The sequence below is a fragment of the Amblyomma mixtum genome, chromosome 7, assembly GCF_055824585.1.
Source record: "Amblyomma mixtum isolate Tamu chromosome 7, ASM5582458v1, whole genome shotgun sequence".
NCBI classification, from domain to species: Eukaryota; Metazoa; Arthropoda; class Arachnida; order Ixodida; family Ixodidae; genus Amblyomma; species Amblyomma mixtum.
The window spans coordinates 71,916,371-71,930,306 of record NC_143018.1 but is presented as its reverse complement, the minus strand read 5'-3'; the positions used below and the strand labels follow the sequence as shown (position 1 = coordinate 71,930,306).

At 42.5% G+C, this 13,936-nt stretch overlaps 1 protein-coding gene across 2 annotated transcripts; it reads right to left on the bottom strand.

Moving 5' to 3' along the window:
• Positions 1-815: 815 nt before the first annotated feature.
• LOC149336445 (uncharacterized) lies at positions 816-13,267 on the bottom strand. Of its 2 annotated transcripts, none has more exons than XM_089552905.1 (2): positions 9,304-13,267; positions 816-2,391 (listed from the first exon to the last, which is right to left on the bottom strand). In XM_089552905.1, exons 1-2 carry the CDS (start codon positions 9,613-9,615, stop codon positions 2,095-2,097), a joined length of 609 nt encoding a protein of 202 aa, XP_089409031.1. In that variant the 5' UTR covers positions 9,616-13,267; the 3' UTR covers positions 816-2,094. The 2 variants fall into 2 exon arrangements, with proteins under 2 accessions (XP_089409031.1, XP_089409030.1); XM_089552904.1 differs by lacking the exon at positions 816-2,391 and adding an exon at positions 4,668-5,057 and having other exon boundaries at positions 9,319-13,267.
• Positions 13,268-13,936: the final 669 nt, after the last annotated feature.

The window sequence follows — 13,936 nt, the reverse complement described above, 5'->3', positions numbered from 1 at the left end:
CAAGGGTGGATCGATGGGGGTAGAGGGTCACACCCCATTCAAGTGAGACACTTTACACAGGAAAATCATGCCGAACCAAACTTTTGCTACCAAAGAATCACAAAAATTAGGTGGTTCAAAAGGACCGCTAACTCCCACCCCTCCAACTGCGGCTTTTGAGAGAGCAACCCGTAAATCTGGCCCCGGCAACAAGAACAACACAGAAAACGCAAGACAACTCCAATGTTTGCTGAAGTGTTCGGATACAAGAGTTGATACTGGACACCAAGAAGAATGTTAATGGCAGCACTTGTTGACGCATTCAGATGCCTATGGCATGCCGACCGCTTCCAGAGACAGCATTCACTTGATAACTGCTTACATTTGCAGAACAATTATTTTGCCTATCAACACATACATGCACAAAAGACTGCAAACTCTATACTCTCCCAAAGAGGTAAATTACATATATGGCAAAAACTGCTAAGCAGGAAGTACAGTAGACTCCTTTTAAGATGAATTTTAAGGGACCAGAAAATTTGTCTTAAGAGAAGCACCCTTAAAAATAAAATGTGAGCATGCTAGGACAGTCCACATATATATGCTACATGAAAACAATGAACGAAATTATTTTTCGGGGAGAGGATTAACTGCACTATGCATGAAATGAGCTCAAGGCTGATAGCATGAAAAAAGCTCAAGTTATCCTGTTGTGGCGCAGGTGCAGTTTTCTTTTTTTCAGTCTCCCACAGTGCCTCCTATTCGCGTTTTTTTCCAATCTTTTGCTTCTAAACCTGCCCCAGGTGTACCAATCACTACATTACAAGACCCCAAATGTGGTGCGTGTTTGTACTGCTGTCCTTTCAGTGCTTAAAAAAATTGCATTAGGAATGAAAATTGCTTCAAGAACTATTATGAGGCAGCTGAAAGGTTTAAAAGACAAGAGGTCAAAAATTTTTCAAGAAATATTTTCTCATGCTTGTAAAAACATGCAGAATACCAAGGATGCCAATGTGTGAAAGTTAAAAACACACGCCGAACGGCTTATTTGAAAGTTTGGTAGTTTTCAGCATGCAAGAATATGGCACATAGGTGGATCCCTGTCCATTTGTAGACACTTGATGCAAGTGGAACGCATGTGTCCTGTTACCCCACAAAGGGTTAAGCAGGTTTCTTTACCACATTCGCTTTTCAAGCACACAAAAGTTGGACGATAGCAAACTCCAAAAAAAGATTTATTAAACTCTAAGTCAACCTTATGACAAAGCAAACTCAACTCTCTATAATATATCTACATCTTCATGCCATTGTTTTCACTTCCGAATGTACCCAAAGTCATTCAGCAAATAGTTTTGCAATATCACAACTCTTTCAGTCAATGTGGCTCCATGTCACACATAACAATGTGAGCTGTGTAAGAATACGTTCCTTCCTTTCTTTGAAAGAGCACTCAGGGCAACTCCATCCCGTTTCTCTTCTCAGCAAAATTATGTTTGGCTCTTTCGGGCTCTACTGATGTTCATTTAGTAGCAAGAGATGCGATCTTGGAGAGTAGTTCAGAGTTGAAATGGAATGTTTTTTTAATTCCAGTCGTTTGACTCAAACTTTCAACATTGATGATGAAGGAAAAAAAGAAGACTCTGTGACTGTTGGCTGGAAGTGGATGGCGCTGCAGTATGGCCACACAGATCTGAATTACAAGAGGACTGATGCCATCATGACTAGCTTGTGAAAATGACCAGTGGCATCACTACCTTTCCATCTCTTTCTAGATTCACCTCCAGTGCAAGTAGCCTCTTCGTCATTAGAACATGCCGATGGCCACTGAACCTCCCTGGGACGTCCTGCAGACATCCTGAACATCCTTAGGATGTCCCAAGGAAGTTTCAATGCCCACTGGGATAGAAACTGGTTGGTATAGGTCAACTTAAATACACCCTCAGCGCCCCTTTAAACAACGAACCACAACAGCAAAGTTATTGCAGCCAAACCGGAAAATTCAAGCAATGCACAACTGCTACTTGCAATTGCACCACAGTTCCAGACGACCATAGAGGTGTACGTAGCTGGAGCTTTAGGCGAATACTCCGTTCATTCTCACGACAAAAAGTGAAACTAGGACAGTTCTTTGCTCTTGTGATTTCGCATGTGGTGAGTCAAGGTTCTCTTTCGCGCATAGGTCTTGGGACACAAGCGGCACTGGTACCGATTTTCACCTGTGTGGGTGTGAAGGTGCCCTGTCATGTCTGGTCTGCTTGCGAAGCGGTGGCTGCAATAGGTGCACTGGTACGGCTTCTCCCCAGTGTGCCTGCGAAGATGCACTGCCAGGTTGTCGCTCCTAGCAAAGCACTTGCTGCAAAGAGTGCACTGGTAGGGGCGCTCTCCAGTGTGGCTCCTCTCGTGCTTCTTGAAGTCGCTGCGACAATTCGTGGCGTAGCAACACTCGGAGCACCGGAACCGGTACTGCCCTGCTGGTGGTTTTTGTTCTGGTGATGAGTTGCGGCTGCCGTGAGCGGTGACCGAGCCTGCACGATGGGAAAAGAAATTGTGTTTTATGAAGTAACGGAGATATGCCTCAGTGCATTCATATGTGGTGACCAACCTTCCAAGAACTGCCCAATGGTCAAGACACTCATGCTCAGCAGGCCTTGTTACATTGCTAACAGCTGTACGGCCAAATTTGGTGACTAAAAGTTTGAGTGAGATGAAAAGACATTGTTTTCAAGCTGGCACCCAGTTTGCAATAGCATTACAGCAGACAAACAACCTATAATAGCAAAAAAAAGGGGTCAATATAATAAACGAGTTAAAAGTGATAAGTATTCTCAGCCACTTCACAGCTCTTAGCAGTTATTGGGGGAAAAACTAAAAAAATAGACTCCTCATTGCCTCTCACATATGAAATGTCTCACCAGCCTCAGTATAAAAAATCTGAGTACCATAAATAATATATTACACTAATTAGGTAGGTGCGAGGTCCCCACTAAAGTTCTTCGGCCAAGCTAGGACCTCTAAAAGCCTCCATTTGGCGTCACTAATACTCCAAGCACTTATACGTAGTCATGTTATTCCGTTAGCAGAATTTGCCTCAAGAACGACCTACATGGGTTTGGCAACAAGGCCTCGTAATACATAAAAATATAAGTACATAACTGCACAGCTGCAAGTTATGAAACATGAAACTAATAAGAATGGGTCTTTCTTTGCCGATCAAACCTGCAACCGTACAACAACACATATTCATAGCCAAGGGTGCTCAGTTGCAGTTGATTAGCAGCTAGTGTAAAAAAACAAAAACTGAAAGCAGAGCCACAGGGTGTAAAAAGAAAGGCTAATTCTAACGAGCACACAAACACAATTTTTCCCTAGGAAGCCTAATGTAGTGCCAACTATCATTCCTTACATCCCAGATGGCTTGAAAAATTGGTGAGGACACTTAGCGTTAAATGAGTTAATGCCCATATATGCAGAATTGGTCAGTCTCATCTTTACATTCCTATGTCCGTAGGACTCCTCACACCATTCCTTGCACAATGGTGCAGCGGATAAGGGATGCGACACTGCGCCCTGCGACGGCAGGTGCTGCCAATGGTGGGACTTGTGAGACCCAAGTTGCTATTCCCGAGCAACCTCTCGCAATCAACCAGTAATTTAACTGGCACCTGCCAAGGTGGTTAGTTTGTTCACAATCCTGTGACTAGGTTGTGACCATCCCACAAGGTCACGTGACCTATGTTGCCCACCAATGTTGCTTCTCCAGGAGTAGCGCTGTCTACGCCACCCTATTTATCACTCTCAATTCTGACGACGCCAACGCCGGATTTTCTGCATTACAGGGCCTTTAACGCTATCTCGTTAAAAACCTGCGTTTGCATCAAGGAACTAAAAAACAAAACAGAGCACACAGAACTACACATGCAACATCAAGAATTCCGAAAAAGGAAACAAAGAAAAGAAATGCTCTTTCAGACACTCCCAGACATCATTGCAAATGGAGATTGGTCACATGTTCTAATCAATGCTGCCTGTCTCTTTCTCCTTCCATCATGCTCAGTGCACAATTACAAGTAGCATCAAGCATTTTTCCATTGAGGATAAGTGTACGAATGACGGAACTTTGCAATTGATCAATGAATCTATAAACACACAGTCAAAAAAAGCTGCTAATAAGACACATACAGGTATTCAATTATTGCGAATGAATGCACTATGACGAGGTAAATTATTGGCGACAAAATATTTGAGAACACGACAACACAGTTGGAGCCACATCTGCACTTCACTGCATAACCAAGCACCCTGCTACAAAGACTGGCAACTTTCACACACATAACTCTCGTTCTGCATATGAAAAACAAATTCGATTTCAAGGGTTTGTAAACCAGGTACAACCCGAAACCTTGTCTCAACACTAACTCGCATTGCAAGGCTTGCTGACTCCGTCGTAAAAACGTCATTTCTAAAATGATTTAAAGAAAATAGAGAGCTGCCATGCACACAATGCTGAATAACTGCCCCACAAGAATCAAATCGACACATCAAATGTGGTGGCAAAAAGTGAAGTACAGGACTACCGAGTGATGCATGGATGTAGTTCTGCCAACTGTCACGCATTCCACAGTCTTCAGTCCCTCATTAGAACATGCATATGAACCTGACTTGAGTGGTCCGGTTATCACAGAGGCTTTCTCAAGTATGTGCTATCCCGTTCATGACAACATGGACAACCGGGGATACTTCAAGCAGCATAGTGAATAATGCAAAGATGGTATAGCAATAAAATGACAGCAGCGTTTCTGCTCCTGTGAGGAAAATGAAGTGTGAAATATAAATATGGACAAACAGAGGCGAGTAAATCATGACGTAAAACCTGATGTGCAAAACAAAACAGCCCAAGTTTCTGAGCCAGACGCTATGGATGTACAGCAGTGCACATGACAATAAACAGTGAGAAACATTTCTGTAGGCTACACTGCAGTGAGGTGAGCATGCATAAGCGACAATGCCATGGGCAATCCAACGATCAGTGGGGTGGAGACTTTGGCTTCATCAAAAATGTCCGAAACGAGGATTCCAGCCTGGAAAAGAAACAGAAAAGTACTTGTATGAGAAAATACTCATGCATCATGACAAAGACAGGCTTTCCTTCATTCATTCACACATATTTTTTACATTTGCCATAAAAAAAAAGGTGTTCTGTGGGCATTCACTTCACATCGGCATAAAAGTCACAAACAGCCAATCATCACAAAAGGGTGGTTGAAACTTTAAATGCGCCAAGAATAAATAGTACAAATTGGAAGTGAAAAGAAAGCCACACTTAACAGGCTGACTTTTACCAATACATGAAAATTTAAAATTTTATACGGAAACGTAATGCGATGACTTTGCTTTACATACCAGATCACTCACAGGAGCCTGCCACTGCACACAGTTCAAAAAGCACATAAAAGCTCATAAACATAAAAACAATATGAAAAGAGAAGCGTGAAAAATAACTTTGTTTTGCAGAGTTCCGATGCCATGATGAATGAACATTGCTTACACACCCTCATCAAACTTTTCTTTTAGTTTTGTGAACCACATAGTAACAGAAGACACCAAGCATGAGCAGACACCAATGGAGGGAATGGCCACTCAAAATCATCATACGTGGCACAGGTTTTCAGAAACCTCTACAGGATTCCCATCCCATTCTCAGATTTGTTAGCAGCATCAAATATTGAATTGTATTTCTTGCCATAACCATTTTTACCACAAACATCTAGATATCAGCTAGTTTGGTCTCCACAGAAACCTAATCAATGTTTGCATTTTACACCCAGTACACGCTGTATAGCGCCATTAAAAGCCCTTCCTCCCAGTTCAGGTCTGACATTAGGGTGACTGCGTAAACTATGACCAGGTAAATCGATAACAGATAATACACGCAAGATTGCAGAGCATGCATATGCTGCCAGATGGATCAGTGCTGCACCAAAGAACCTGGTGGCCAGTGCAAAGAGCGGTGCTGACACTTTGGTTTCGCATGTACAAAAAGATTTGTTTCACATTTGCGTGATAATTTTGTTCAATTCCCTGGATCTGAATGCAAATTATTCAGTGTAATGTTGTTTGAACAACACGGTATGTCATAAGGTTTCTTTAGCCACTTCTGAAACCATGTATGAAAATAGGCGGTCAACATGCAGTCGCTACAGAACAACTGCCCTTTCAAGCATGACATGTACAGTCGGGGACAAAATTCTCCGGACCACGTGTTCCTCAAACGAAGCTTATAGCTCTACTATCAGACAGCGGTTGGAGACCGCACTTGTGGAGATGAAAGAACAAAAATTTAACTTTTACCTCCACAAGTGTGGTCTCCAGCCACCGAATAATAGCAGAGCTATCGGCTTCGTTAAAGGAACCCGTGGTGCGGAGAGTTTTGTCCCCGACTGTACATGTTTAGGCTCAACATAGAACAGCTGGACCATGAAGTTATGCATTCATGCGAACATTTTCACATTCTGCAGTTGTTGGCCACCTAGAAGTGCCTATTTGTATGACCCAACTTGCCGGGTCACAAGGGAAGCTTTCGTGAGCATATGTGCAACTACCCTTATAGAAATGTGTGCAGTTGTTCCTTAATGTTTTGAGCGGCAGATTGTCCCAGAAAGATAAAGTAAGACAGGTCAACGGAGTAACTGCACCAGTGAATGTAAAGTGAAAATATTTGACGCAAATCTGCAAAATACTGGCTTCCTGGGGGAGCATCATGTAAAACTTTGTGCAAAGCAAAACAAGCATGGCCGTATTGCGAAAGCACTGTGCACACAGACTGAATGCTGAGACTGTTTTCAACAAGCTGCACTATAGGGCGGACGGAAAAAAACAACGACCCGGCCAAAAGTAACCCAGAGACTGGACCCGGGGACACTTGCACAACTCTGGAAATTTGAGAAGAGGGGCTTCTAGCCTGAAAAAACACACAAAAAAATACAAGAAAATACATAAACTAAAGTCAGCTCTCCTCACCATCCGTAATTATCCATTTCAGACTCATAGATTCTTTTGCACAAACACAAAAAAGAATGAGGCAAGCTAACGTTCCTGGTGCTATTTTCACAATGCCATAAACAAGGGTGGATCGATGGGGGTGGAGGGTCACGCCCCATTCAAGTGAGACACTTTACACAGGAAAATCATGCCGAACCAAACTTTTGCAACCAAAGAATCACAAAAATTAGGTGATTCAAAAGGACCGCTAACTCCCACCCCTCGAACCGCGGGTTTCGAGAGAGCAACCCGTAAATCTGGCCCCGGCAACAAGAACAACACAGAAAACGCAAGACAACTCCAATGTTTGCTGAAGTGTTCGGATACAAGAGTTGATACTGGACACCAAGACGAATGTTAATGGCAGCACTTGTTGAAGCATTCAGATGCCTATGTCATGCCGACAGCTTCCAGAGACAGCATTCACTTGATAACTGTTTACGTTTGCAGAACAATTATTTTGCCTATCAACACATACATGCACAAAAGACTGCAAACTCAATACTCTCCCAAAGAGGTAAATTACATATTTGGCAAAAAATGCAAAGCAGGAAGTACAGTAGACTCCCTTTAAGATGAATTTTAAGGGACCAGAAAATTTGTCTTAAGAGAAGCACCCTTAAAAAAAAAATGGGAGCATGCTAGGACAGTCCACATATATATGCTACATGAAAACAATGAATGAAATTATTTTTCGGGGAGAGGATTAACTGCACTACGCATGAAGTGAGCTCAAGGCTTATAGCATGAAAAATGCTCAAGTTATCCTGTTATGGCGTAGGTCCAGTTTTCTTTTTTCAGTCTCCCACAGTGCCTCCTATTCACGTTTTTCTTCCAAACTTTTGCTTCTAAACCTGCCCCAGGTGTACCCATCACTACATTACAAGACCCCAAATATGGTGCGTGTTTGTACTGCTGTCCTTTCAATGTGTAAAAAAATTGCATTAGAAAAGAAAATTGCTTCAAGAACTATTATGAGGCAGCTGAATGGTGGAAAAGACAAGAGGTCAAAGATTTTTCAAGAAATATTTTCTCATACTTGTAAAAACACGCAGAATACCAAGGATGGCAATAAGCGAAAGTTAAAAACACACGCCGAACGGCTCATTTGAAAGTTTGGTAGTTTTCAGCATGCAAGAATATGGCACACAGGTGAACCCCTGTCCATCTGTAGACACCTGAAGCAAGTGGAATGCATGTGTCCTGCTGCCCCACAAAGGGTCAAGCAGGTTTATTAACCACATTCGCTTTTCAAGCACACAAAAGTTGGACGATAGCACACTGCAAAAGATTTATTAAACTGAAAGCAAAGCTTATCACAAAGCAAACACAACTCTATAATTTATCCACATCTTTATGCCATTGTTTACTATTCCAAATGTACCTAGAGTCATTCACCGAATAGTTTTGCCTATATCACAACTCTTTCTGTTGGTGTGGCTCCATGTAACACATAACAATGTGAGCCATGTCAGAATACATTCCTTCCTTTCTTTGATGGAGCACACAGGGGAACTCCATCCTGTTTCTGTACTCAGCAAAATTATGTTTGGCTCTTTCGGGCTCTAATGATGTTTATTTAGCAGCAAAAGATGTGATCATGATCATTGGTGAGAAGTTCAAAGTTGAAAATAGAATGTTTTTTTCCTCCAACCGTTTGATTCAAACTTGCAACATTGATGATGAAGGAAAAAAACATGACTCTGTGACTGCTGACTGGAAGTGGATGGCGGTGTGGTCTGGCCACAGAGATCTGCATTACAAGAGGACTGATGCCACCATGACTAGGTTGTGAAAATGACCAGTGGCATCACTACCTCTTCAGTGCAAGTAGCCTCTTCATCATTAGAACATGCCGATGGCCACTGAACCTCCCTGGGATGTCCTGCAGACATCCTGAACATCCTCAGGATGTCCCAAGGGAGTTTCAATGCCCACTGGGATAGAAACCGGTTGGTATAGGTCAACTTAAATACACCCTCAGTGTCCCTTTAAACAAACGAACCACAACAGCAAAGTTATTGCAGCGAAACTGGAAAATTCAAGCAATGCGCAACTGCTACTTGCAATTGCACCACAGTTCCAGATGACCGTAGAGGTCTACGTAGCTGGAGCTTTAAACGAATATTCCGTTCATTCTCACGACAAAAAGTGAAACTAGGACAGTTCTTTGCTCTTGTGATTTTGCATGTGGTGATTCAAGCTCCTCTTTCGTGCATAGGTCTTAGGACACAAGTGGCACTGGTGCCGATTTTCACCTGTGTGGGTGCGAAGGTGGCCTGTCATGTTTGTATTGCTTACAAAGCGCTGGCTGCAATAGGTGCACTGGTACGGCTTCTCCCCAGTGTGGGTGCGAAGATGCACTGCTAGGGCATCGCTCCTAGCAAAGCACTTGCTGCAACGGCTGCACTGGTAGGGGCGCTCTCCGGTGTGGCTCCTCTCGTGCTTCTTTAAGTCGGTGCGAATATTCGTGGTGTAGCAACACTCGGAGCACCGGAACCGGTACTGCCTTGCTGGGGGTTCTTGTTTTAGTGATGAGTTGCAGCTGCCCTGAGTGGTGACCGAGCCTGCACGATGGGAAAAAAAATCATGTTTCATGAAATAATGGAGATATGCCTGAGTGCATTCGTGTGAGATGACCCACCTCCCAAGAACTGCCCAGTGGTCAAGACACTCATGCTCAGCAGTCCTTGTTACATTGCTAACAGCTGTATGGCCAAGTTCGATGACTAAAAGTTTGAGTCAAATGAAAATATTTTGTTTTTAAGCTGACACCCACTTTGCAACAGCATTAGAGCGGACAAACAACCTATAGTAGCAAAAAAAATCGGTCAATATAAAAACCGAGTTAAAAGTGATAAGTATTCTCAGCTAGTCCACAGCTCTTAGCAGTTATTGGGTAAAAAAAACTGAAAAAATAGACTCCTCATTGCCTCTCACATATGAAATGTTTCACCAGCATCAATTCATAAAAAATCTGAAAACCATGAAAACTATATTACACCAATTAGGCAGATGTGAGGTCCCCACTGAAATTCTTCAGCCAAACTATGACCTCTAAAAGCCTCCATTTGGCGGCACTGATACTCCAAGCACTCATACGTAGTGGTGTTATTCCGTGAGCAGAAATTGCCTCAAGAACGACCAACATGGGTTTGGCAACAAGGCCTCACTATAGATAAAAATATAAGTACGTAATTGTACTGCCACAAGTTATGAAACATGACAATACTAAGAATGGGGCTTTTTTTGCCCATCAAACCTGCAGCAGTATAACAACACACATATTCATAGCCAAGGGAACTTAGGTGCAGTTCATTAGCAGCTGGTATAAACAAAAGTTGAAAGCAGAACCACAGAGTGCAAAAAAGAGGCTTATTTTAACTAGCACACAAACACAATTTTTCACAAGAAGCCTAATGTAGCGCCAACTATTATTCCTTACATTCCAGATGGCTTGAGAAATTGGAGAGGAGACTGAAACTATGCCTTAAGGACATGACGCGATAGAGGTAAATGAGTTAATGCCCGTATATGCAGAATTCGTCATTCTCATCTTTACATTCGTATGTCCCTAGGACACCTCACAGCATTCCTTGTACAATGGTGCAGTGGTCAAGGGATGCGCCTCTGCCCTGCGATGGCAGGTGCTACCACCGGTGGGGCTTGTACAACGTAAATTGCTCTTCCCGAGCAACCTCTCGCAATCAATCATTAATTTAACTGCCACCTGCCAAGGAGGTTAGTTTGTTCACAATCCTGTGACTAGGTTGTGAACATACCACAAGGTCACGTGATCTAGGTTGCCCGCCAATGTTGCTTCTCCAGGAGTGGCTGCCTACGACACCCTATTTATTGCTCTCAATTCCGACAACGCCAACGCCGGATTTTCTGCATTATAGGGCCTTTAACGCTATCTCGTTAAAAATCTGCGTTTGCATCAAGGAACTAAAAAACAAAATAGAGTACACAGAACAACACATGCAAGATCAAGAATTCCGAAAAAGGAAATAAAGAAAAGAAATGCTCTTTCAGACACTTCCAGACATCAATGCAAATGGAGATTGGTTACATGTTCTAATCAATGTTGCCTGTCCCTTTCTCCCTCCATCATGCTCAGTGCACAATTACAAGCAGCACCAAGCATTTTTCCATTGAGGATAAGTGTACGAATGACGGCACTTTGCAACTGATCAATGAATCTATAAACGCACAGTAAAAAAGCTGCTAATAAGACACATACAGGTATTCAATTATTGCGAATGAATGCACTATGATGACGTAAATTATTGGCGAATAAATATTTGAGAACATGACAACACAGTTGGAGCCACATCTCCACTTCAATGCATAACCAAGCAACTTTCACACACATAACTCTCGTTCTGCATATGAAAAACAATTTCGATTTCAAGGGTTTGTAAGCCAGGTACAACCCAAAACCTTGTCTCAACACTAACTCGCATTGGAAGGCTTGCTGACTCGGTCGTAAACGTCATTTCTAAAATCATTTAAAGAAAATAGACACCTGCCATGCACACAATGCTGAATAACTGCCCCCACAAGAATCAAATCGACACATCAAGTGTGGTGGCAAAAAGTGAAGTACAGGACTACCGAGTGATGCATGGATGCAGTTCTGCCAACTGTCACGCATTCCACAATCTTCAGTCTCTCATTAGAACATGCATCTGAACCTGACTTGACTGGTCCGGTTATCACAGAGGCTTTCTCAAGTATGTGCTATCACGTTCATGACAACATGGACAACCAGGGATACTTCAACCAGCATAGTGAATAATGCAAGGAGGGTTGAACAATAAAACGACCGCAGCGTTTCTGCTCCTGTGAGGAAAATGAAGTATGAAATATAAATATGCACAAACAGAGGCAAGTCAGTAAATCATGACGTAAAACCTGATGTGCAAAACAAAACAGCCCAAGTTTCTGAACAACACGCTATGGATGTACAGCAGTGCACACGACGATAAACACTGAGAAACATTTCTGTAGGCTACACTGCAGTGAGGTGAGCATGCAAGAGTGACAATGCCATGGGCAATCCAACGATCAGTGGGGTGGAGACTTTGGCTTCATCAAAAATGTCAGAAACGAGGATTCCAGCCTGGAAAAGAAACAAAAAAGTACTTGTATGAAAGAATACACATGCATCACGACAGAGACAGGCTTTCCTTCATCCATTCACACATTTTTTTTACATTTGCCATAAAAAAAAGGTGTTCTGTCAGCATTCACTTCACATCGGCATAAAAGTCACAAACAGCCAATCATCGCAAAAGGGTGGTTGAAACTTTAACTGCGTCAAGAATAAATAGTACAAATTGGAAGTGAAAAGAAAGCCAAAATTAACAGGCTGACTTTTACCAATACATGAAAATCTAAAATTTTATACGGAAACGTAATGCGATGACAATGCTTTACATACCGGATCACTCACAGGAGCATGCCACTGCACACAGTTCAAAAAGCACATAAAAGCTCATAAACATAAAAAAAAATATGAAAAGACAAGTGTGAAAAATAACTGTTTTGCAGAGTTCCGATGTCATGACGAATGAACATTGCTTACACACCCTCATCAAACTTTTCTTTTCTTTTAGTTTTGTGCACGACAGAGTAACAGAAGTCACCAAGCATGAGCAGACACCAATGGAGGGAATGGCCACTCAATGTCATCATACGTGACACAGGTTTTTAGAAACCTCTACAGGATTCCCATCCTATTCTCAGACTTGTTAGCAGCATCAAATATTGAATTGTATTTCTTGCCATTACCATTTTTACCACAAACATCTAGATATCAGCTAGTTTGGTCTTCACAAAAACTGAATCAATGTTTGCATTTTACACCCAGTAATCGCTGTATAGCGCCATTAAAAGCCCTTCCTCCCAGTTCAGGTCTGACATTAGGGTGACTGCGTAAACTATGACCAGGTAAATCGATCACAGATAATACACGCAAGATTGCAGAACATGCATATGCTGCCGGATGGATTAGTGCTGCACCAAAGAACCTGGGGCCCAGTGCAAAAAGCGGTGCTGACACTTTGGTTTCGCATGTACAAAAATATTCGTTTCACGTTTGCGTGATAATGTTGTTCAATTCCCTGGATCTGAATGGAAATTATTCAATGTAATGTTGTTTGAACAGCACGGTACGTCATAAGGTTTCTTTACCCACTTCTGAAACCATGTATGAAAATAGGCGGTCATCACGCAGTTGCTACAGAACAACTGCCCTTTCAAGCATGACATGTACAGTCGAAGACAAAAGTCTCCGGACCACGTGTTCCTCAAACGAAGCTTATAGCTCCACTATCAGACTGCACCTATGGAGATGAAAGAACAAAAATTTAACTTTTACCTCCACAAGTGTGGTCTCCAGGCGCCGACTAATAGCAGAGCTATCGGCTTCGTTAGAGGAACACGTGGTCCGGAGACTTTTGTCTCCGACTGTACATGTTTAGGCTCAACACAGAACTGCTGGATCATGAAGTTATGCATTCATGCGAACATTTTCACATTCTCCAGCACTTGGCCGCCCAGAAGTGCCTATTTGTATGACCCAACTTGCCGGGTCACAAGGAAAGCTTTCGTGAGCATATGTGCAACTACCCTTGTAGAAATGTGTGCAGTTGTTCCTTAATGTTTTGAGCTGCAGACTGTCCCAGAAAGATAAAGTAAGACATGTCAACGGAGTAATTGCATCAGTGAATGTAAAGTGAAAATATTTGAGGCAAATCTGCAAAATACTGGCTTGCTGGGGAAGCATCATGTAAAACTTTGTGCAAAACAAAACAAGCATGGCTGTATTGCGAAAGCACTGTGCACACAGACTGAATGCTCAGACTGTTTTCAACAAGCTGCACTACAGGGCGGACGGAAAACAATGACCCGG